General features: G+C 45.9%; 1 protein-coding gene across 18 annotated transcripts in view; it reads left to right on the forward strand.

The window, feature by feature from the left end:
- The window catches only part of ANKRD6 (ankyrin repeat domain 6), a 221,244-nt gene that overhangs the window by 179,663 nt on the left and 16,421 nt on the right, over positions 1 to 25,160 (forward strand). For 12 of the 18 annotated variants that reach the window (XM_033234598.1, XM_033234612.1, XM_033234611.1 and 9 more), the window contains 5 exons: positions 9,847 to 9,945; positions 13,088 to 13,186; positions 19,658 to 19,756; positions 21,168 to 21,266; positions 23,939 to 24,037. In XM_033234598.1, the coding sequence (XP_033090489.1) occupies positions 9,847 to 9,945; positions 13,088 to 13,186; positions 19,658 to 19,756; positions 21,168 to 21,266; positions 23,939 to 24,037 (495 nt within the window). The remainder of the gene's footprint in view (positions 1 to 9,846; positions 9,946 to 13,087; positions 13,187 to 19,657; positions 19,757 to 21,167; positions 21,267 to 23,938; positions 24,038 to 25,160) is intronic. The other 6 variants (XM_033234610.1, XM_033234604.1, XM_033234614.1 and 3 more) reach the window with 4 other exon arrangements.

Here is a 25,160-nt window from a genome sequence, read left to right on the forward strand (position 1 = left end):
TTTGGTTTTCTGTTCTTGTGACAGTTTGCTAAGAATGATGGTTTCCAGCTGCATCCATGTCCCTACAAAGGACGCAAACTCATCCTTTTTTATGGCTGCATAGTATTCCATGGTGTATATGTGCCACATTTTCTTAATCCAGTCTGTCACAGATGGACATTTGGGTTGATTCCAAGTCTTTGCTATTGTGAATAGTGCCACAATAAACATACGTGTGCATGTGTCTTTATAGCAGCATGATTTATAATCCTTTGGGTATATACCCAGTAGTGGGATGGCTGGGTCATATGGTACATCTAGTTCTAGATCCTTGAGGAATCGCCATACTGTTTTCCATAATAGTTGAACTAGTTTACAATCCCACCAACAGTGTAAAAGTGTTCCTATTTCTCCACATCCTCTCCAGCACCTGTTGTTTCCTGACTTTTTAATGATTGCCATTCTAACTGGTGTGAGATGGTATCTCATTGTGGTTTTGATTTGCATTTCTCTGATGGCAAGTGATGATGAGCATTTTTTCATGTGTCTGTTGGCTGTATGAATGTCTTCTTTTGAGAAATGTCTGTTCATATCCTTTGCCCACTTTTTGATGGGTTGTTTGTTTTTTTCTTGTATATTTGTTTGAGTTCTTTGTAGATTCTGGATATTAGCCCTTGTCGGATGAGTAGATTGCAAAAATTTTCTCCCATTCTGTAGGTTGCCTGTTCACTCTGATGGTAGTTTCTTTTGCTGTGCAGAAGCTCTTTAGTTTAATTAGATCCCATTTGTCAATTTTGGCTTTTGCTGCCGTTGCTTTTGGTGTTTTAGACTTGAAGTCCTTGCCCATGCCTATGTCCTGAATGGTATTACCTAGGTTTTGTTCTAGGGTTTTTATGGTATTAGGTCTAACATCTAAGTCTCTAATCCATCTTGAATTAATCTTCATATAAGGAGTAAGGAAAGGATCCAGTTTCAGCTTTCTACTTATGGCTAGCCAATTTTCCCAGCACCATTTATTAAATAGGGAATCCTTTCCCCATTTCTTGTTTCTCTCAGGTTTGTCAAAGATCAGATGGCTGTAGATGTGTGGTATTATTTCTGAGGACTCTGTTCTGTTCCATTGGTCTAGATCTCTGTTTTGGTACCAGTACCATGCTGTTTTGGTTACTGTAGCCTTGTTGTATAGTTTGAAGTCAGGTAGCGTGACACCTCCAGCTTTGTCATTTTGACTTAGGATTGTCTTGGCAATGCGGGCTCTTTTTTGGTTCCATATGAACTTTAAAGCAGTTTTTTCCAATTCTGTGAAGAAACTCATTGGTAGCTTGATGGGGATGGCATTGAATCTATAAATAACCTTGGGCAGTATGACCATTTTCACGATATTGATTCTTCCTATCCATGAGCATGGTATGTTCTTCCATTTGTTTGTGTCCTCTTTGATTTCACTGAGCAGTGGTTTGTATTTCTCCTTGAAGAGGTCCTTCACATCCCTTGTAAGTTGGATTCCTAGGTATTGATTCTCTTTGAAGCAATTGTGAATGGAAGTTCATTCATGATTTGGCTCTCTGTTTGTCTGTTACTGGTGTATAAGAATGCTTGTGATTTTTGCACATTAATTTTGTATCCTGAGACTTTGCTGAAGTTGCTTATCAGCTTAAGGAGATTTTGGGCTGAGACAATGGGGTTTTCTAAATGTACAATCATGTCATCTGCAAACAGGGACAATTTGACTTTTCTTTTCCTAACTGAATACCCTTGATTTCTTTCTCTTGCCTGATTGCCCTAGCCAGAACTTCCAACACTATGTTGAACAGGAGTGGTGAGAGAGGGCATCCCTGTCTTGTGCCAGTTTTCAAAGGGAATTTTTCCAGTTTTTGCCCATTCAGTATGATATTAGCTGTGGGTTTGTCATAAATAGCTCTTATTATTTTGAGATATGTTGCATCAATACTGAATTTATTGAGCGTTTTTATCATGAAGGGCTGTTGAATTTTGTCAAAGGCCTTTTCTGCATCTATTGAGATAATCATGTGGTTCTTGTCTTTGGTTCTGTTTATATGCTGGATTACGTTTATTGATTTGCAAATGTTGAACCAGCCTTGCATCCCAGGGATGAAGCCCACTTGATCATGGTGGATAAGCTTTTTGATGTGCTGCTGAATCCGGTTTGCCAGTATTTTATTGAGGATTTTTGCATCGATGTTCATCAGGGATATTGGTCTAAAATTCTCTTTTTGTTGTGTCTCTGCCAGGCTTTGGTATCAGGATGATGTTGGACTCATAAAATGAGTTAGGGAGGATTCCCTCTTTTTCTATTGATTGGAATAGTTTCAGAAGGAATGGTACCAGCTCCTCCTGGTACCTCTGGTAGAATTCAGCTGTGAATCCATCTGGTCCTGGACTTTTTTTGGTTGGTAGGCTATTAATTATTGCCTCAATTTCAGAGCCTGCTGTTGGTCTATTCAGGGATTCAACTTCTTCCTGGTTTAGTCTTGGGAGAGTGTAAGTGTCCAGGAAATTATCCATTTCTTCTAGATTTTCTAGTTGATTTGCGTAGAGGTGTTTATAGTATTCTCTGATGGTAGTTTGTATTTCTGTGGGGTCGGTGGTGATATCCCCTTTATCATTTTTTATTGCGTCTATTTGATTCCTCTCTCTTTTCTTCTTTATTAGTCTTGCTAGTGGTCTGTCAATTTTGTTGATCTTTTCAAAAAACGAACTCCTGGATTCATTGATTTTTTGGAGGGTTTTTTGTGTCTCTATCTCCTTCAGTTCTGCTCTGATCTTAGTTATTTCTTGCCTTCTGCTAGCTTTTGAATGTGTTTGCTCTTGCTTCTCTAGTTCTTTTAATTGTGATGTTAAAGAGTGTGAATTTTAGACCTTTCCTGCTTTCTCTTGTGGGCATTTAGTGCTATAAATTTCCCTCTACACACTGCTTTAAATGTGTCCCAGAGATTCTGGTATGTTGTATCTTTGTTCTCATTGGTTTCAAAGAACATCTTTATTTCTGCCTTCATTTCATTATGTACCCAGTAGTCATTCAGGAGCAGGTTGTTCAGTTTCCATGTAGTTGAGCGGTTTTGATTGAGTTTCTTAGTCCTGAGTTCTAGTTTGATTGCACTGTGGTCTGAGAGACAGTTTGTTATAATTTCTGTTCTTTTACATTTGCTGAGGAGTGCTTTACTTCCAATTATGTGGTCAATTTTGGAATAAGTGCGATGTGGTGCTGAGAAGAATGTATATTCTGTTGATTTTGGGTGGAGAGTTCTATAGATGTCTATTAGGTCCGCTTGGTGCAGAGATGAGTTCAATTCCTGGATATCCTTGTTAACTTTCTGTCTCGTTGATCTGTCTAATGTTGACAGTGGAGTGTTGAAGTCTCCCATTATTATTGTATGGGAGTCTAAGTCTCTTTGTAAGTCTCTAAGGACTTGCTTTATGAATCTGGGTGCTCCTGTATTGGGTGCATATATATTTAGGAGAGTTAGCTCTTCCTGTTGAATTGATCCCTTTACCATTATGTAATGTCCTTCTTTGTCTCTTTTGATCTTTGATGGTTTAAAGTCTGTTTTATCAGAGACTAGGATTGCAACCCCTGCTTTTTTTTGTTCTCCATTTGCTTGGTAGATCTTCCTCCATCCTTTATTTTGAGCCTATGTATGTCTCTGCATGTGAGATGGGTCTCCTGAATACAGCAGACTGATGGGTCTTGACTCTTTATCCAGTTTGCCAGTCTGTGTCTTTTATTGGAGCATTTAGTCCATTTACATTTAGGTTAATATTGTTATGTGTGAACTTGATCCTGCCATTATGATATTAACTGGTTATTTTGCTCATTAGTTGATGCAGTTTCTTCCTAGCCTTGATGGTCTTTACATTTTGGCATGTTTTTGCAATGGCTGGTACCAGTTGTTCCTATCCATGTTTAGGGCTTCCTTCAGGGTCTCTTGTAAGGCAGACCTGGTGGTGACAAAATCTCTAAGCATTTGCTTATCTGTAAAGGATTTTATTTCTCCTTCACTTATGAAACTTAGTTTGGCTGGATATGAAATTCTGGGTTTAAAATTCTTTTCTTTAAGAATGTTGAATATTGGCCCCACTCTCTTCTGGCTTGTAGAGTTTCTGCCAAGAGATCTGCTGTTAGTCTGATGGGCTTCCCTTTGTGGGTAACCCGACCTTTCTCTCTGGCCGCCCTTAAGATTCTTTCCTTCATTTCAACTTTGGTGAATCTGGCAATTATGTGTCTTGGAGTTGCTCTTCTGGAGGAGTATCTTTGTGGCGTTCTCTGTATTTCCTGAATTTGAATGTTGGCCTGCCCTACTAGGTTGGGGAAGTTCTCCTGGATGATATCCTGCAGAGTGTTTTCCAACTTGGTTCCATTTTCCCCCTCACTTTCAGGCACCCCAATCAGACATAGATTTGGTCTTTTTACATAATCTCATACTTCTTGCAGGCTTTGTTCATTTATTTTTCTTCTTTTTTCTTTTGGTTTCTCTTCTCACTTCATTTCATTCATTTGCTCCTCAATCGCTGATACTCTTTCTTCCAGTTGATCGAGTCGGTTACTGAAGCTTGTGCATTTGTCACATATTTCTCATGTCATGGTTTTCATCTCTGTCATTTCGTTTATGACCTTCTCTGCATTAAGTAGTCTAGCTGTCAATTCTTCCACTCTTTTTTCAAGATTTTTAGTTTCTTTGCACTGGGTACATAATTCCTCCTTTAGCTCTGAGAATTTTGATGGACTGAAGCCTTCTTCTCTCATCTTGTCAAAGTCATTCTCTGACCAGCTTTGATCCGTTGCTGGCGATGGGCTGCTCTCCTTTGCAGGGGGAGATGCGCTCTTATTTTTTGAATTTCCAGCTTTTCTGCCCTGCTTCTTCCCCATCTTTGTGGTTTTATCTGCCTCTGGTCTTTGATGATGGTGATGTACTGATGGGGTTTTGGTATAGGTGTCCTTCCTGTTTGATAGTTTTCCTTCTAACAGTCAGGACCCTCAGCTGTAGGTCTGTTGGAGATTGCTTGAGGTCCACTCCAGACCCTGTTTGCCTGGGTATCAGCAGCAGAGGTTGCCGAAGATAGAATATTGCTGAACAGCGAGTGTACCTGTCTGATTCTTCCTTTGGAAGCTTCCTCTCAGGGGTGTACTCCACCCTGTGAGGTGTGGGGTGTCAGACTGCCCCTAGTGGGGGATGTCTCCCAGTTAGGCTACTCAGGGGTCAGGGACCCACTTGAGCAGGCAGTCTGTCCCTTCTCAGATCTCACCTCCCTGTTGGAGATCCACTGCTCTCTTCAAAGCTGTCAGACAGAGTCGTTTGCGTCTGCAAAGGTTTCTGCTGCTTTTGTTATTGTTGTTGTTAACTGTGCCTGTCCCCAGAGGTGGAGTCTACAGACAGGCAGGTTTCCTTAAGCTGCTGTGAGCTCCACCCAGTTCGAGCTTCCCAGTGGCTTTGTTTACCTACTTAAGCCTCAGCAATGGCGGGCGCCTCTCCCCGAGCCTCGCTGCTGCCTTGTGGTTAGATCGCAGACTGCTGTGTTAGCAATGAGGGAGGCTCCGTGGGCGTGGGACCCTCCCAGCCAGGTGTTGGATATATTCTCCTGGTGTGCCCGTTTGCTTAAAGTGCAGTATTGGGTGGGAGTTACCCGATTTTCCAGGTGTTGTGTGTCTCAGTTCCCCTGGCTAGGAAAAGAGATTCCCTTCCCCCTTGCGCTTCCCAGGTGAGGCGATGCCTCGCCCTGCTTCAGCTCACGCTGGTCAGGCTGCAGCAACTGACCAGCACCGATTGTCCAGCACTCCCCAGTGAGATGACCCCAGTACCTCAGTTGAAAATGCAGAAATCACCGGTCTTCTGTGTCACTCGCGCTGGGAGTTGGAGACTGGAGCTGTTCCTATTCGGCCATCTTGCTCCGCCCCCACAAGGCAACCATTGTTTACATGTTTCATGTCCCTCACCTCAGAGCCTTTAATTCTCATCTTGGTGACTTGAGAAGAGCGGGTTTTTCAAAGCCTGAGAAGGCTATTGCTCAGTCCTCCAGAACCATTCCGGCTAGTGTCAGCACAGTAGCAGTCCGGCCAAGGATAGCCACTTTGGGTAGGAAGAGTCCGACCGAGCCTGGGCTGACAGCGGTGTTTATCTGACCTGGGCTCTCAGTGAGGTCTCTGTCTGAGAGGACGGCGGGAGGGGGAGCTATGGCCTGGAGACAGGCAGGACAGCCAAAAGGTCTGGTGTCCTTTCAAAAGAGGAAGGGGTGTGCAGGACCTGTGCCAGCAGCTTAGTACAATTTGTGTTCTCTCCGCAACCTCACACAAGTCATTAGATCTCCTTGAGTCTTGCTAGTCTGGTAATTTCCTCGTAAGGTCCAAACTGAAAGTTAGATTGAGTTGCTTGCATTGAGCTAGAGTTTCACAAAGGAAAATTTTCTCAAAGGCAGCAAATAGAGTAGATTGATGATGAAAGCAAGTGATAAATACTTCGGTGCCATTCTGGCTCCAAAGATGCCTCAACTCATAATTTAGAGGGTAGCTTGTGAAACATGATAAAAACATTTGACCTAAACCAAGGCTTAGGTTAGACTGTGCCCTGTCATCCAGTAAAGGCCCTCCGTGAAGTAATTTGTACAGCAAGAGTGGCTAACATGACTCATATGCTCAGGGCTTGTTGCTCACACTTTATGAACAATACAGAATGGTAAGTTTTGTCCTGGAAAAAGGTTGTTTGTATTGGTCCAAAGAGCACTAGAATGTAGGTAGTTTGTGGTTATATTTAAAAGCCTGTAAGAAGTGGAAATCTAACCAAGTCAGTACTACCCTGAAAGCGTGAGCTGCAGTCGCGTGGGTTCTTGCTAAGAAGCGCACCGCCTTTCTTAGCAGGTCAGTAATCATCAATTGCACCAGAGGCCTATTTTGGGAAACTCCATCACCTTTCTGAAAGGGAAATGGGAAGTCTTGAAAACCTTTTTTTTTTTTTTTTTTTTTTTTTGAGACGGAGTCTCACTCTGTTGCCCAGGCTGGAGTGCAATGGCGGGATCTCCGCTCACTGCAAGCTCCGCCTCCCGGGTTCACGCCATTCTCCTGCCTCAGCCTCCCGAGTAGCTGGGACTACAGGCGCCCGCCACCTCGCCTGGCTAGTTTTTTGTATTTTTTAGTAGAGACAGGGTTTCACCGTGTTAGCCAGGATGGTCTCGATCTCTTGACCTCGTGATCCGCCTGTCTCGGCCTCCCAAAGTGCTGGGATTACAGGCTTGAGCCACCGCGCCCGGCCGTCTTGGAAATCTTATGGAAATTTTAAAAAGTTGAGACTTGGGGCCAGGCACAGTGGCTCATGCCTATGATCCCAACACTTTGGGAGGCCGAGGTGGGCAGATCACTTGAGGCCAGGAGTTCAAGTCCAGCCTGGCCAACATGGTGAAACCTCATCTCTACTAAAAATACAAAAACAATTAGGCATGGTGGCAAGTGTCTGTAATCCCAGCTACTCTGGAGGCTGAGGCAGAAGAATTGCTTGAACCTGGGAGGCAGAGGTTGCAATGAACCAAGATGGCGCCACTGCACTCCAGCCTGGGCGACGGTGCGACTCTGTCTCAAAACAAAAACAACAAGTTGAGACTTGGGCAGTGTCTCATAAGATTACAAGTTTCCTTGTCTAGAACTATTTGTAATAGGTCTGAGGTAGATAGCACAAATGGCACAGCCTACCTCCTGCAGCCACTGACCCAGCGGCCACATTCTTCTTTTAACCACAGCAAGGGTTCTCTTTGAATAAAGGGTCTGGGAAGGTGGATGAGAAGAAAACCAGCCTGAGCCTAACTGATAACGGGAATAATAGTTTAGGATGCTGAAGGGTGAGGGTCGGTGGTGGCAGTGCTGAGGACAGTAACCTGTCCTCAGTGTCCTGACCCCCTCACTGCAGAAATTCCTTACCTTCCACAAATGAACAGTGGGAAGAGTGTGTGACAGGGACAGTCCTGTTACTGGGGTATTGTTTCTGCTCAGACTTCTAATAAATAGTGGTTTTTCCTGATGCTAAAAGTTATCTGTGTTAAATATAAAAAGCTGGAAAATATTAAAAAGTATAAAAAGAAAAGTTAAAAGAGAAAAATCCTCTCATGGATTTTTAAAGGGAGACTTTTTTAATTTTAAGAAAGCAATTTTGAGTTTTAACTAGGATTTTTTATTGTAATAAAATATACATAGCATTAAATTTACCATCTGAACATATTTACATATACGGTTCAGTGGCATTAATTATACTCACATTGTTGTGCAACCATCACCACCATCTATCTTTAGAACTTTGTTACAGATTACATGTTTTTAGTGTGCATTATCGTTTGTTATAGATCCGGGGAGTTTAATAAGTAAAACCAGTATTTCGTTAAGGTTGTTAATAGGTAGCAGTGCATCCTTCTTTTAAAAAATCTGTTTTAGCCGGGCGCGGTGGCTCAAGCCTGTAATCCCAGCACTTTGGGAGGCCGAGGCGGGCGGATCACGAGGTCAGGAGATCGAGACCATCCTGGCTAAAACGGTGAAATCCCGTCTCTACTAAAAAGTACAAAAAACTAGCCGGGCGAGGTGGCGGGCGCCTGTAGTCCCAGCTACTCGGGAGGCTGAGGCAGGAGAATGGCATGAACCCGGGAGGCGGAGCTTGCAGTGAGCTGAGATCTGGCCACTGCACTCCAGCTTGGGCGACAGAGCGAGACTCCGTCTCAAAAAAAAATAAAAAATAAGAAATCTGTTTTATCTTATGATGACCTCTGTCCTCTCTTGGGCCAAGCACCAGGGATGCCCCAGAATGTTTCCTTTGCCCCTCTGGTGCTCTGCCAGGAAACTTCACAAAACTCTGACCAACCAAATCATAGTATCCAAGAAGGGAACGGAGGGACCCTGGGGATCATCCAGGGTGACACACGTGAGGTCCAGCAGGGAGACAGGCTTCTAGCAAGCCGTGCACAGCCCAGGCCTAATGACCCCTTGTCTCGTGCTCATTGCTTTCCACCAGAGCATTTCCTCACTGCCCACCCATCCTCCCTTTCAAGGCTGGACCACAGGCTCAGCTTGGTTTACCTCAACTTAGCTTCCTGAGGACCTGTCAGAGATAAAGGGTGCTCTTAGAGACTTCAGAACTCTCCTGTTACAGTCTTGACCTGTTTACCTCTGGGAGTGTTTCATCCTTCACTCAACTGCAATTAGGAAGAGTCAAGTTCCCTTTGGTGCCTAAAGGAGAACAACGGCCGGCAATCCCAGGAATCTGATCACAGAGAAAAGGGCTCAGAGTGCAGCATAAATCAGTGAGGATGTTGGCATGAAATCTCTGAAGAGGCTTCTTAGAAATATGCAGTGATAGCTGCAGTCCCTGGAGTCCTCAGATGAAATAGGGCAAACCCCTGCATTGCTCTTGACTAGTACAAGTCAATGAACAAATGACTCGCCTGTCATCAAATCATGAGTGCTGCTAACTGGCAGTGGTCCCCCTGCAAACTGGGAACTCGGCAGGCATTGCTGCTTTAATTGCATAGCACACACCTGCCCTCACACCCACTCTTCACACCTGTGATAGTCACGTCCCCTGGATGGCAGGAGAGAGCCTGACCCTCATTCTGAGGTTGCCTTTGTGGCCGAGGGCTATTCTTGCTGTTGGCTTAAGGTCCCCCTCTTAGTTTATGGACCAAACTGCTCTGCCAGCGTGCGTTGTCTACTAACAAGACCACAAAGCCCGCCTTGCCTGTGGTAACCAAGCCCTTCTGCGAATAACCACTCTGCTCTGTGTGGGGATGGGAGGGGCCCTTGTGTCCAAGTGTCAAGTGAGTAGTGCAAGCGGCGGGTGCAGGGGAGTTGACTGCTGTTCCTGCCTTTGTGTCATTTTGCAGGGGGACCAGACCGCCTTGCACCGGGCCACAGTGGTCGGGAACACAGAGATCATCGCGGCACTCATCCATGAGGGGTGTGCCCTGGACAGACAAGACAAGGTGAGTGGACACAGCTTGCTTACTCTTCAAGGCGAGGGAAGCTAGTGGCTCGAGGGAGCTGGAGGAGCCCACTCTGGAAACTTTTGAGTCCTCAAGATACTATAATTCTTGTCTTACCACTTATGATTTAACATGATTAAATCAGCCCAAAATTCCTTTGAAACAGTATCCCGGCCGGGCGCGGTGGCTCAAGCCTGTAATCCCAGCACTTTGGGAGGCCGAGACGGGCGGATCACGAGGTCAGGAGATCGAGACCATCCTGGCTAACACGGTGAAACCCCGTCTCTACTAAAAATACAAAAACTAGCCGGGCGAGGTGGCAGGCGCCTGTAGTCCCAGCCACTTGGGAGGCTGAGGCAGGAGAATGGCGTAAACCCGGGAGGCGGAGCTTGCAGTGAGCTGAGATCCGGCCACTGCACTCCAGTCCGGGCGACAAAGCGAGACTCCGCCTCAAAAAAAAAAAAAAAAAAAAAAGAAACAGTATCCCAGCCAATTGTAATTTTTTTTTTTGAGAGAGGGTCTCACTCTGTTGCACAGACTGGAGTGCAATGGCATGATCATAGCTCACTTCACCTGGAACTTCTGGGCTCAAGCGCTCCTCCCACCTCATCCTCCCAAAGTGCTGGCATGAGCCACTGTGCCCAGCTGCCAATTGTATTTTTTAAAAATCTTTTTCTTGTTCTATGGCATCAGTGACAACCACATAAATCTTAAATGGTAAAGAAAAAAATCTAGAAATAAGGACCTGTGTAGGCCTGGGTGGCGGTGGGGGCAAGGGATGTGCCCCCAGACTTTCTCTTTACTTTCTTAGATAAGTGAGCAAGTTAATCTCTTTAAACTGTATTGCAGGAAAAAAATGTAAGCTCAATTGGGCCAAACGCAGTGGCTCATGGCTGTAATCCTAGCACTTTGGGAGGCTGAGGTGGGAGGATTGCTTGAGGCCAGGACTTCCAAGACCAGCCTAGTCAACATAACCACTGTCTCCATAAATAATTTAAAAATTAAAAAAATATATATTAGCAAGGCGTGGTAGTGCACACCTGTAGTCCCAGCTACTCAGGAATCTCAGATGGGAGGATTGCTGAGCCCAGGAAGTTGAAGCTGCAGTGAGCCATGATCACGTTACTGCATTCCAGCCTGGACGACAGAGTGAGATCTTGTCTCTAAATAAATAATAAATAAATAAACAAGATAGATAGCAAAATTGGCCAGGCGCAGTGACTCACGCCTGTAATCCCAGCACTTTGGGAGGCCAAGGCAGGCAGATCACCTGAGGTCAGGAGTTCGAGAACAGCCTGGCTAACGTGGTAAAACCCCGTTTCTACTAAAAATACAAAAAATTAGCCAGGCGTGGTGGCACACACCTGTAAACCCAGCTAATTGGGAGGCTGAGGCAGGAGAACCACTTGAATCAAGGAGGCGGAGGTTGCAGTGAGCCAAGATTGTGCCATTGCACTCCAGCTTGGGCAACAAGAGGGAAACTTCATCTCAAAAAAAAAAGAAAAAAGCAAAATTGATTCTTTAAGGCATCCTAATGACTTCTTACATATTAACCTAATGTTTTTAAATTTTCAAACAATCTTAAAACACAAAACTTCACAATTAAGTACAATTCAGCCTCTGCTTACTTTTTTTTTTTTAAGAGGCCATAAGAGGCCATGCTGGGAAGAACTCTGCTTTACTTTTTAAAAATAACTTTTCATTAAAGTATAATATACATACAGAAAAGTGGACAAATAAGGTACAGCTTGTTGAATTTCACTAGCAGAACACACCTGTGTGAGCACGCAGCTCAAGAAGCAACTCATTGCCAGCACCCAGAAGCCCCATACCCTGTGCCCCCTGCGCCCTGCATCCCCCCTTTCCTTTGGCTTCCTCCTTCTACAGTCAGTCCTACTGCCAATCCAGTCAATCCACACATCGCCAATACAGTTCCCAGCAACCACCCCATCCCCTGGCCTTTGAGACCCTAGACTTTCCCTTGTGGATGTCACCTGTGTTAGGCCTTTATTTTTAGCTGTTTCCAGGGGCATGGATGTGGTTGAGTTAAAGCTGAAGCCAGAGCCTGGATGTAATTGGAGAATGCACCTGCGCTGACCCCTGCTGATTGCCCTGCACCTTTCCCTCTCCAGGCTCCTCCCTCCCTGGAACTCTTGCCTTCCCGCCCCCACCCCACTCAATTCATTGCACTTAATGATACTTGTGTAAAATAGTAAGCTAAGCAAATATGAGCTATGTCCATTAAATGATTTTTATGTAAAAGGCACACATTAGGCCAGGTGCGGTGGCTCACGCCTGTAATCCCAGCACTGTGGGAAACCAAGTGGATCACTTGAGGTGAGGAGTTCAAGACCAGCCTCGCCAACATGGTAAAACCCTGTCTCTACTAAAAAATATAAAAATTAGCAAGGCTTAGTGGTGCATGCCTGTAATTCCAGCTACTTGGGAGGCTAAGGCAGGAGAATCGCTTGAACTCCAGAGGCAGAGGTGGCAGTGAGCCGAGATCGCACCACTGCACTCCACTCTAGGTGACAGAATGAGACTGTCTCAAAAAATAAAAGCCACACATTGAGGATACTGGTTTATTTCCAAATCACTGTTTCCTTAGTCCCTGTGCATTATTTGTTTGGGGCCCTGAGGCTTTTGGTGGGTGAGATTAAGTTTCAGTGAAAAAAGGTTGGGCAATCTATCAGGCCCCTGCATCTTACGAAGCTGAGCTTTGCAGGGTTCTCTCTGATGCCAGGAGCAGAGCAGACTCCAAGGGTGGTAGAGGTGGGAAGAAATAGATGGCATGCCATCGCGATGATGCTTTCTGTTAAATGAGAGCTATGGATGGGGCCTGGAGCCTTTCTCAACTGGGATTACTAGAGAGACTTAACCCCTAATGCTTTATGAATAATCATCCATGGTTTGTCATGGATTCATTTCTGTGCATCTAGAATGGTTCTTATTATGTATCATTTCTGGGATAATGGAGAAACTGACCATTCAAATCATCTTCTGTAGTCTGTGGCTCAGATGAAAAAGTCCAATTGAGAAAGGCCCTCTGGTGTTCCGTAAAAATCCACTGTGATGTATTGATCATAATGAGAAGAATTAGATCTTGGGTAATGTGCCTTTCCCACCTGTGTGTCTTTCTTAGGATGGGAATACAGCCTTGCATGAAGCATCCTGGCATGGTTTCAGCCAGTCAGCCAAGCTGCTCGTTAAAGCAGGAGCCAACGTGCTTGCCAAGAACAAGGTGAGGCCTGGCAGGTGCTAGAATGCCTCATTCACAGGTGAGGATAGCTGTGGGTTTCTCCCCCTGTGAGAGCCTTCTTCCAGTGAGAAGAGTGAGAGCCCAAAGGGGCACGAGGAACCTGAAGGTCCATTCGACCCAGAAGTTTTATTTGCAGAAAAGGCTAGAAGCTGATTGATATTCCAGGTCAGGAGCAAGTCCACCAACAGCGCCAAAACCCTGCTCATGTGAGAGTGCCCTGACGGCTGCTGGGAATCTACATGCGATTACTGTCCCATATTTTTTTTGTATTCAAAAAATACAGCAATGGAGTTGACATTAAAAAATACCAGCAAAAGAACTTTAAAATGCTAATACTCAAAATTAGTAAAGTGGGCTCCCCTAGATGCTGCTTGGAAAGTGTGATATGAGCAGCCATCTTTGGGAGACAATTTGCCAAAACAAATCAGGAGCCTTAAAAATGGTCCTTTTTTGGCCGAGCATGGTGGTTCATGCCTATACTCACAGCACTTTGGGTGGATCACCTGAGATCCAGAGTTTGAGATAAACCTGGCCAACATGGTGAAACCCCATCTCTAATAAAAATACAACACTTATCCGGGAATGGTGGCTCATGCCTATAGTCCCAGCCACTTGGGAGGCTGAGGCAGGAGAATCTCTTGAACCCAGGAGGTGGAGGTTACAGTGAGCCGAGATCGCACCACTGCACTGCAGCCTGGGCACAGAGTGAGAGACTGTCGCAGGGAGGGTGGGGGTGGGGGGAGGTCCTTTATTGGCCAGGTGCAGTGGCTTATACCTGTAATCCCAAACCTTTAGGAGGCTGAGGCAGGTGGATCACTTGCGATCAGGCATTCAAGACCAGCCTGGCCAACGTGGTAAAACCCCGTTTCTATTAAAAATACAAAAAATTAGCTGGGTGTGGTGGTGCATGCCTGTCATCCCAGCTACTCGGGAGGCTGAGACACAAGAATCACTTGAATCCGGTAGGTGGAGGTTGCAGTGAGCTGAGATCGTGTCACTGTACTCCAGTTTGGGTGACAGAGTTAGACTCTGTCTCAAAAAAAAAAAAAAGGTCCTTTTTACTTGATACCTACCCTTCTTGGACTCCATCCTGAAAAGGTAATAAAACCTGCTATTGAAATGAAATATGGAAAAGAAAAAGCAATAAAACCAGTAAAATTTTACCAACAAAGATGCTCATGATAGCAGTAGTTATATTTTTTAAATATGGGGAGGGAGACTTAGAATTATGGTTCATTCATACCGTGGAATATAATTAATATTAAAAATCATAGTTTTGAAGATAATGCTTTCCATTGTTAAAGAACATGACAAAGAGATATAAGATCATATATAGTACATGTCCCAGTGCTTAGTATAAATTTGTGTACTTAAAAATTTAAGCACAGAAGGATATCATCAGAATATTAACAGTGGTTGTCTCTGGGAATTGAGGCTAAGATTGATTTTTATTTTTGTACCTTTCCCAAATTTTCCAAAATGAACCTATTATTTCTTTTATAATTGGGAGAAGAGACTTTTTCTTTTTCTTTTTTTTTTTGAGGCAAAATCTCGCTCTTTCACCCAGGCTGGAGTGCAATGGCGCAGTCTCGGCTTATTACAACCTCCGCTTCCTGAGTTCAAGCAATTCTCCTGCCTCAGCCTCTTGAGTAGCTGGGATTATAGGCATGTGTCACCACACCCAGATAATTTTTGTATTCTTAGTAGAGACAGGGTTTCACCGCGTTGGCCAGGCTGGTCTCGAACTCCTGACCTCGTGATCAGCTTGCCTCGGCCTCCCAAAGTGCTGGGATTACAGGCATGAGCCACCACGCCCATGCCAAGAGATATATTTTATTTAAAAAATAAGCATTGTCAGTACTCTGGAGATATTTGCAGTTGAGGTAAGATGGGTCATAAAAGGCGCTCTAGGGAAAAGGAGCCAGGAGGGGCTCCAGAGGTGGCCTGGGAGAGGCTTATAGACAGTTTCGGGCAGGAGCTTTATGGGAAGGTCGCTGAGCAGAGGAAGAGCTCTGGATGGCCAGGTTGGGTCTGTAGCAGGGGTTTAAAGGGGCCCGAGAATTTCCCAGAATACACTGCCACATCACAGGGTGGCCCCTTCAGCTAATAGTGGTGGGATAATGAATCAGGTGAGCTAGGATGGGGTTCTGGGTGGCAGTAGCCTGGGGACCATGGGCAGCAGTAAGTACCCTCCCTAATACACACACATACACACTATATATATGTATGTGTGTGTGTATATATATATGAACACACATTATACACACACACACAATTTCATGGTCAAGTCAAATCTGAAACCATAGTATCTCTAGCTTATGACATACACACATCTACATACAAGATCTTCAACAGCAATGCCAGGCAAATCAACCTATAGAAATATACCCTGTCAATGAAGTGACTTCTCCAGACCTTGCATGCTGCAGGAAATAGAAATGATAGCCTGAAACTCCTTTGTGCATGTAATCTCTGTGGGAGCAAGAGAACCCACCTCAGTGGCTTTGCCCTCCGGTGAAATCTCCTGGCTCTCACTACCTTTCCATTGGTTTATTAGGGAGCATAGTTAAGCAAGCCATGCCTTCCTCATTTTCATCCGTCTCCCCTCTCCAGTCCCTAATCACATCTTAGGACATCTTCAAGTCTCACGCCTGTTCCTCTTTCCATGCTCATTCTTAAGCATTCCCTGGATTATTTCAGAAGCCTCAAGCAGATTGGCAGGTTCAAGTCTAGTCCCTCCTTTCATCCTGCTCTTCCTCTGCTCAGCGACCTTCCCATAAAGCTCCTGCCCGAAACTGTCTATAAACCTCTCCCAGCCCACCTCTGGAGCTCCTCCTGCCTCCTCTCCCCTAGAGCGCCTCCTGTGCCCTCAGAGTGGGACTCATTGGCCTGCTTCTCATTCCTGCCTGTAGACCTCCAACCTGGCCCCAGGCCCCCTCCCTCCCCGAAGACCCGCCGGGCTGCTTCTGCAGCTCTCCCTTGGCACCGCATGCAGCTTTGTGCTGTTGTTTCCTGGTTCATGTTTTTCATGGTTCCTTCATGGATCAAGAGCTTGAGGGAGAGCAGCAAGCTACGTACAGTAATATCGCCGGTAGTGCCTCGCTCACTGCTCAGGAGGCGGGTGGCTGCCCATTTCTTCAAAATGCACATGGTTTGGGACAGGAGTTGATAGTGTGTAATCACTTTTTTCTTTTTTTTTTTTTTTGAGACAAGAGTTTCACTTTTGTCACCCAGGCTGGAGGCTGGAGTGCAATGGCTCGATCTTGGCTCACTGCAACCTCTGCCTCCCAGGTTCAAGCAATTCTCCTGCCTCAACCTCCCGAGTAGCTGGGATTACAGGCATCTGCCGTCATGCTCAGCTAATTTTTGTATTTTTAGTAGAGACAGGTTTTCCCCATGTTGGCCAGACTGGTTTTGAAATCCTGACCTCAGGTGATCCACTCACCTCGGCCTCCCAAAGTGCTAGGATTACAGGAGTGAGCCACCGATCCCAGCCTGTAATCATGTCTTTTGTTTTTTTGTTTTTGTTTTTGTTTTTGTTTTTTGAGACAGTCTCGCTCTGTTGCCAGGCTGGAGTGCGATCTCAGCTCACTGCAGCCTCTGCCTCCCGGGTTCAAGCTATTCCCCTGCCTCAGCCTCCCAAGTAGCTGAGACTGCAGGCACGCACCACCATGCCCAGCTAATTTTTGTATTTTTGATAGAGACGAGGTTTCACCATCTTGGCCAGGATGGTCTTGATCTCTTGAACTCGTGATCCACACACCTCGGCCTTCCAAGGTGATGGATTACAGGCGTGAACCACTGCACCTGACCCGCAAATTCTTTCTGTGTAGATAAAATGGCTTCAGAAGGACAGGTCAGGAAACTCATGTGTCCCAGAGGGAGGGACATTTTGTACCAGCTGTAGCTTGTAGAAAGATCCTTCTTATTCAGCAAATACAGCAATTCCTGTCTGGGAAATCAGTACCCACTACTCAGGGTGGGGAAAAACACCTACTACATAGGTATCTACCCTAGGTCACATTTTCTAATGTCAGGTTTTGACATATAGGTATGAAGTCATGCTGTTCTATGAGTTTTGACACCACCATAACATATAGAATGCTTCCATTGCCCCAGAAAGTTCCTTTGCACCCTCTGGTGGCAGGCCCCCAGTCACCCTCTCCCAGCCCCGGGCAACCACAGATCTGTTTTGCTTTTTCACAAAGGTCATATAAATGGAATCATACAGTATGCAGCCTTCTGTGTTTGGCTTCTTAAACTCAGCGTAATGTTTTTGAGATTCCTCCGTGTCATTACATGGAGGAATGATTCACGCCTCTTTATTGCTGAGGAGTATTCCATTGTGTGGATCTACCACAATTTGTTTATCCAGACCTATGGTTTTTAATTTTCTTGATGCAAATATTTTTCCACATCATTGATATTTCCTTATTGGCAATGTCAGCTTTGGTATGATCTATTTCTAGAGGCCTCAGATTTCTTTCATTTCACTCATTTATTCAGCACGTATTTAATGGTTGCCATGAAGCCCATAACTTGCAGACAACTTGAGAGTAGGGTTTTTAAAACCTGGGCAGACCCCTTGTTGCTGAGAACTAAGCTAGCAGTGGTTCTCCACCTGGCTGCATGTTAGACCCTCCTGGGGAACTGTAAACAAACAAAAAAGAAAAAAAACTCAAAACCCTGAAGACCAGTCCTGGGGTAACAGACTGTCCCAGTTTGCCCTGGGCTAAGGGGTTTCCCAGAATGTGGGACTTTCAGTACTAAAATGGGGATGCTGGACACCCACCCCCAAGGCCACTTATATCAGAGCCTTTAGAATGGTTGTGGCTGTGCACAGGGCTGGTTGAAAGCTTCCCCAGGTGATTCTATTGTGCAGTCAAGGTTGAGAACCAGCAAGCCTGCTAGAACCTCAGGCCTGTAATCCTCCCTGTTCCTGGAGGTAAAAGCGAGACAAAAGGTCCACCCAGGCTGGTTGGAGCTAAGGTAAAGAGAAGGGGGATAAGTAAACTGGCCGCATCCAGTATTCCTCTGTTTTTTTTTTTTTTTTAAACTCATTTCTCTTTTTAAAAGATCGGGAATCTAATATCCTGGAGTATCGGCAGCCAGTACTGTGAGATGCAGAGGGGAGTGAACTAGGTGAGGGAGAAGCAATGAGCAGGCAGTGTAATGCTCTGAGCCCACGTGCCTGCAAGCCTGACCCAGCACTGAAGCTCAGCAGAACCAACGCAGAACTTCTGTGTTTAACCTCCTGAGTGCTTGCAAGCTCTTGGATGACACAATGTCACCTGTCACACAGCCTTGTTTTCTTGTTACTTTTCTAGGGGTTATCAGCAGCCTCAGGTGCCTTACTCCCATGGGCTCAAAAGTTCTGTTCATGTCCTACAATTTTTTCCTGCAGTATTGCTATGGACCTTATTCTGACCCTTGGTTGTCATTGTGATGTGGTGTGTTGAGGCTCTCAAAAACAAGAGGGACCCAAAAAGCAAGAGGGTCTCAATCTGTGTCCTAAGTGATAGATGCAACTGTACTACCTGAAAGGCGGGGCCTGCTGTCCATAGTTAAAATTTTGATGTTTCAAGAAAAATACAAGAATGGGTGACTTGAGAAAGGCTTACAAGTTAAATCTCAGTTGCATTAGCCTGCCCTTCCAGGAAGTGGCTAGTTTTACCTTTACTTAGCCCACCATTGGCAGGGATTGTAACCACAGCTATTTCTCGTGTGGGGCAGGAAGTCATCTGACAGGAATTGAGTGCTGTGCATGTTTCCAGCATTGCATGTTAAGAAAACGCCTTCCTAGACATTCTGAGTCAATCCCCATAGTTTTTTTTTTTTTTTTTTTTTGAGACGGAGTCTCGCTCTGTCGCCCAGGCTGGAGTGCAGTGGCGCGATCTCGGCTCACTGCAAGCTCCGCCTCCCAGGTTCCCGCCATTCTCCCGCCTCAGCCTCCGAGTAGCTGGGACCACAGGCGCCCGCCACCGCGCCCGGCTAGTTTTTTGTATTTTTAGTAGAGACGGGGTTTCACCGTGTTAGCCAGGAGGGTCTCGATCTCCTGACCTCGTGATTCGCCCGCCTCGGCCTCCCAAAGTGCTGGGATTACAGGCTTGAGCCACCGCGCCCGGCCCAAATCCCCATAGTTTTAGGATGTGGGTCATGCTCCATTTCCCAGGTAAGGGATTTGAGCATTTGAAGAGACCGGCTTTTAACTAGTAAGTGGCAGAGCCAGGACTTGGAACCAAGGTTTTATGACAAATAGGACTCTTCTGCTCATTTGGACTCCAAATTAAATGTTCTTAGCTCTGAAGCATCCCCACCGAAACCATCGGGCAAGAGGCAGAGAATGTGAGTGTTGCCTTTTCCCCCAAATAAGTACTGCCCCTCTGCAAAGCGTGCAGGTCTGTGCGGAAGCATGTTGCTAATATGTCCTCCTTCTCTCTGCCTCTCTCCAAGGCGGGGAACACGGCTCTGCACCTGGCCTGCCAGAACAGCCACTCCCAGAGCACGCGCATCCTCCTGCTGGCCGGGTCCCGCGCTGACCTCAAAAATAATGTGGGTGAACAAAACCAGATTCTCATGCTCTTTCTTGTGTCACTTCAGAAAATAACTTCATGAGCATACTTGAACCTTAACATCTAGAAATTAAAATGTAAAAAGTATTTGGGGACTATCTCTAAAGTGTTCTTTTTTTGGCAATTTTCTAAGGGGTCATTCAGGCACATGAGAGGAGGAATCAAAAGACTTGGAAATACTGCTTTTCTCCCATCCTTTTCCCTTCATGCCTCATCTTTGGTTTATCATTTCTTACAGCACGTGTCTGGCCAATTACAGACTAGGAAACCAGTTAATGTTTTAAGAACGTCTCTACCCACATAGAGTGTTGTACTATTATCAGCAAAGATGAGCTGGTGCCATTTACAGGGGAGGTCCTCTGATGCCCCATGGCCAGCATCTACAGTGAGCAGGTCCTATTGATTACCGAGGCGTTGGGATGAGCTGACTGGAAGGGTCACGTGGGTATCGCTTCTTCACAAAGAAACTGTGTTTCCTTTATAAATCCCCTGCCTTAGCCACATTGGCTAAATAAATAAATAAATAAATAAATAAATAAATCAATAAATCTGAGGCTCCTTTCTAAAGTGTCCTCAGCTGAGGGTCTCCCTGTTTGGGGTAGACTCATCTAATGCTCTGAACCTCAGCTTTGAGCTTGGTTCCGTCTTAATGCAGGGGAGAAAAGTATGCCGAGTGGCCAGCGTTCTCCAGGCAGAGCTAGAATGGAAACAGCAAGAGAACACTGCAGGCAGCTTTTTGTCTCCAGTTCTTTATTGTCTTTCTGGAAACAGGGTTCTGCCTGTTGTGCTTACTGAGCATCCTGCCCCTGAGTTTTTCTTCATACCCTTTTTTTGCTCCCAGCGATTGCTTCCTTATCAGCTCCCCCACTACATAGCTCCGTATAGGATATTGGGGTCCAACTGTAGTGGGATACTCCTTGAACTTCAGGGGGCACATGTGATCTTAAGATTTGACAACCCCCCTGCTGCCCTGTCCTTTCATCCGTGAGGGATCTGTGCTGGGAGGGGCTGTTGGTCTTAAGTCAGTGTGCTACCGACCTTTTGGGCTGTAGGGAGTAGGGTCCCTGGATCCTCCTCAAGCACTGGGTAAGCAAAGCCTCCCTTAGCTCTTGCGAAGGTCTCATGGGGAGCAGATGTCTAGTTTCATAAACATGAAAGCAGTGATTCCGTGACCATGTGGTTGTTCTGCACAGGCAGAACGGGGGCAGGGCTGCCTGTAGCAGCAAAGGACGGCGAGCCTTGGGATGGAGTGTCTGTTAAAAGAGCTGCTTATGATCCCCTAAAGAGCATATGATAGTCTGCCAGCTTTTAAATAGCATTTTCTTTCTACTTGTCTCTATTTTGTTTTGTAACTGCTCAGATTGTGCTTAGAGTTTGATTTTTGTCCGCAGGCAGGAGACACCTGTTTGCACGTTGCTGCGCGCTATAATCACTTGTCCATCATTAGGCTCCTCCTCAGTGCTTTCTGTTCTGTCCATGAAAAGAACCAGGTCAGTGCATGTATCCTCTTCATGGCTGCCAGCACCCTTCCCACAAGGCTACCGGACAGGTGTGTTAGTGCAAATGGGAGCAGAGGCTGCTGGGAAGTGCTGCCATGTCACCTGTCTGGGACTCAGCCAGCAATGGGCTTTGCGTGGGTGTCCCACTGAGTTCTAGTGGCCCTGGCTTATCTGGCCTCCTAGAGAAAGTGTGCCCTTATAATTCCTGTGCATATCACCACATTTGCATATTGAACATTTTCTGGAGATCCTGGGGCAGGCTTTGTTTTATAATATAATTTTAAAAAGAAAACTCACAAGGAAGAATGTGATTTAGTAAAGAAGCAAGGGAGGCCAGATGCAGTGGCTCACATCCCAGTACTTTGGGAAGCCGAGGCAGGATCACTTGAGGCTAGGAGTTCAAGACCAGCCTGGACAACATAGCAAGACCCTGTCTCTACAAAAAAATTTTAAAAAATTTGTCCAGCCATGGTAGCTCATGCCTGTAATCCCAGCACTTTGGGAGGCCAAGGTGGGCAGATCACTTCGAGCTCAGGAGTTTAAGACTGGCCTGGCCAACATGGTGAAACCCTGTCTCTACCAAAAATACAAAAATTAGCCGGGCGTGGTGGTATGCACCTGTAATCCCAGCTACTCAGGAAACTGAGGCAGGAGAATTACCTGAACCCAGGAAGCAGAGGTTGCAGTGAGCCAAGATCATGCCATTGTACTACAGCCTGGGCAACAGAGCAAGACTCTGTCTCAAAACAAATAAATAATAAGTTAATTAATTTAAAAAATAAAAATTAGGCAGAGTGGCATGTGCCTGTAGTCCCAGCTACTCAGGAGGCTGAAGTGAGAGGATTGTTTGAGCCCAGGAGTTTGAAGCTGTGGTGAGCCATGATCTTGCCACTTCTGTTGCCCACCAATCTGGGCAACAGAAAGACCCCGTCTCTTTAAAGGAAAAAAAAAAAAAAAAAAAAACCACCAAGCAAGCATAGGAATTAGAAGTCTTAGGACTCCCTGAGTTCTGTTCCTTGCACTGCCACTTACTTACGCTTGAGCTGATAGTCTTTCATTTCCATAAAATTGGGCACATAATCTGTAGAGAGTGCCATGTTTTGAAATAAAGCTGTGAATATTATTGTCTTCCTTGGAAATGTGCACAATTTCCAGCAGTCATTGGATTTGAAAAATAGATTGTCTTGGTATTTATTGATACCTGTGGGTACATTGTTTGGCTTTTCTTTGTTGGAGTGCATAAATCTGAACTAAAAAAAAATTAGATTGTGGTATAGATTAAACATACCATGTAACAGTGGTTTCTGACCCTGGCTGCATATGAGACTCAGCAGGGGAATTAAAAATACTGTTCCTGGATCCCACCCCATTTGAAAGAGCCAGAACCTTTGGGAATGAGGTCCAGGCAATGGTATTTTTAAAAAGCTCTCTGTCTCAGTGTACAGCCAGGATTGAGAACCACTGACCTAATCAAGTAGCTAAGTCTGTCACTCCACAGCCTCCCCAGTGGGGTACTAGGTCATCAGATGACCCTGCATAGCCCCAACCAACCAGTGCGTTTCAACCTTGGCAGCATGTCATGGCACCTGAGAGCTTTAAAAAGTCCCCCTGCCCAGCCCACATGGCAGACCAATGAATTCAGAATATCTGGGAGTGGGACCCAGACATCAGCATTTTTTAACGCTCTGAAGCTTATTCCAATATTCAGCCAAGGGAAAAGCACTGTGCAGAGCTTCCCTTCAATACGCACAGCTAGGTGACTCAGAAATGAAATAAAATATTTCCTACCCCTCACAAAGATGGCTGAATTTTCATGCTACCCAGGAAAAAAGTATCAGGCGCTTTGCCTGATCACTTGACAGGAGAAAGAATGAATTGTTTCACTTCTCCTATGTTTGTCTGGTTTATTTATATCATTGTTTGGAAATGACAGCATTTGCATTTGGAATTGGCCCACTAAGCTACAGTTGTCTTTATCCTCCTTTCATAATTGATTTTGTGAAAGCATATTTCTTGTATAAAGATAATGTGAACGTTTATTTATAGGCTATCTGTAAGATGAAGAAAACAGCTGGTCTTGAGTGAACACTGGTTCTTGGTATTTCCACCCGCACAAAGCTATATCCCGAGCTGCAGATGGATTGAGTCCCAGTGACCCCTTCAGATCTTCCTGCTGTAGCTGCAGGCTGGCCTGTCACCTCTCCAGTGCTTGCAGAAGTTGCTGTCTTCACAGCTTCTCCTGCTCAATCCGGCACTCGGACACCAAGCAGTTTTCTGACCTCTGACCTCTCTGGGTAAAGGAACAGGGTCAAAAGTGGAATGACTAGCCTGCCTGCCCCAGGCCTGTCTTCCTGTCTCTGTGAGGCTTCGGGTCCCATCGTTCTCAACAACCCCAGGCCAGCATTCCTTTGCCCCTGTGTTTAATCCTGCTGTGTGATTTCAGGTGTCCCCACTCAGAAATAAAGGTGATATTGGTGCCGAGATCACTTAGTTCCAAGATCTCTTTGAGTAGAGCCTCATAACGCTTTAACAAAGGGCCCCATTTCAGTCTCAGGCAAATCTCAGTTTGACTTTGAAGAGCCACACCTAGGCCAGGGGATGAAAAGCTGGGGGCTGTAGGCCATGAGCAGATGAGGTTCAGCAGGCCTTCTAATCAATTCCAGGCTGGAGACACAGCACTTCACGTTGCTGCTGCCCTAAATCACAAGAAGGTGGCCAAAATCTTACTGGAAGCCGGAGCAGATACGACCATTGTTAACAATGTAAGTTGAGTTGTAACACTGCTTTCTAAAGTGGTTCCCACCCCTTTCCAGATTGGGATGTGTACTAAACCCCTGCAGACCCCCAGGCCCAGCACACTCTGGAAGAGGGGGGATCTCTCCTGGAACCACAGCCCCTGGGGCCATTGGGGTGGACTTGAAGGGGATGGGGCTCTGAGCAGTCCCAGGAATTGACAAGCCTTGGGGCCTGCTTTTAGCTGCCTAACTGCAGTGAGCACCACCTGGCATGAAAAAGAACTCAGGGATGTTCAGGTAAACTGACAAGTGGATGTTACAAAGTGAGTTCCAGGCTGTAAATGCATGTGGTGCTCAGAAAAATGGCCACATGGCCCTCAGGTTAATCAGCTTCAAAATTCTAAAGCAACTCCTTTCTCTTCCACTTCGCCTGACCTCACTGTTTCCCTTTCCCCCTCGCCCTCTCACTGTGTCCTGTAGATCCTAGAGCAGGCACCAGCTCAGGTGTGCTTTCTTCTTCGAGGCTGCCCTGCGGTCTCTGTCCTTCTAAATGGTTCAGCAGGGCCTGGAGGGTGCAATAGCTGCTGTGTGGAGGTGTTTTTGAGGGTTGTGGTCTGGGACTGCTGAAGCTGGCACAAGGCTCTTCAGCTTCCTTGGCTCCTGTGTCTAGCTCCCGTCTTCCTCCTCCTGTCTTCTCATAGCTCTACAACCAGTACTGGGGGCACAGTTACCTCTTCCATGACGCCTTGAATATCTTCCTTTTGCTATCAACTCCTGGGTTTTGGCTTCATCTCCTGAGAACCTACATTATGGCCATAACTCGTAACTGCTTTTCATATTCCACTTCCTGAATCTCTCTGGCCAGCCCTGATCTGCCCCTCCGGTATCTTCCCACTGTTTTCCAGGGGAGATTCATCACTGGGCAGGGGCTCAGATCCTCAGTGGTGTTTCCCCAACAGAAACGTTCCCCCGGATGCTCCCTGAGTGCTGCCTTCCCTCCCCTCTTTTCCGCGAAGCACTCCTTGGTGGGTGGTGCCCAGGCCTTGGCCTCCTAAACCACTTCTTGCCCCCTCGGTCTTCCCTTGCCCTCTGGTGTCATATATTTTACTTAGTGTGTCCTCCCGTGTGACCCACTTCCCTCACTGGAGGG

This window comes from Trachypithecus francoisi, unplaced genomic scaffold (genome assembly GCF_009764315.1).
Source record: "Trachypithecus francoisi isolate TF-2019V2 unplaced genomic scaffold, Tfra_2.0 Lachesis_group15, whole genome shotgun sequence".
NCBI lineage: Eukaryota > Metazoa > Chordata > Mammalia > Primates > Cercopithecidae > Trachypithecus > Trachypithecus francoisi.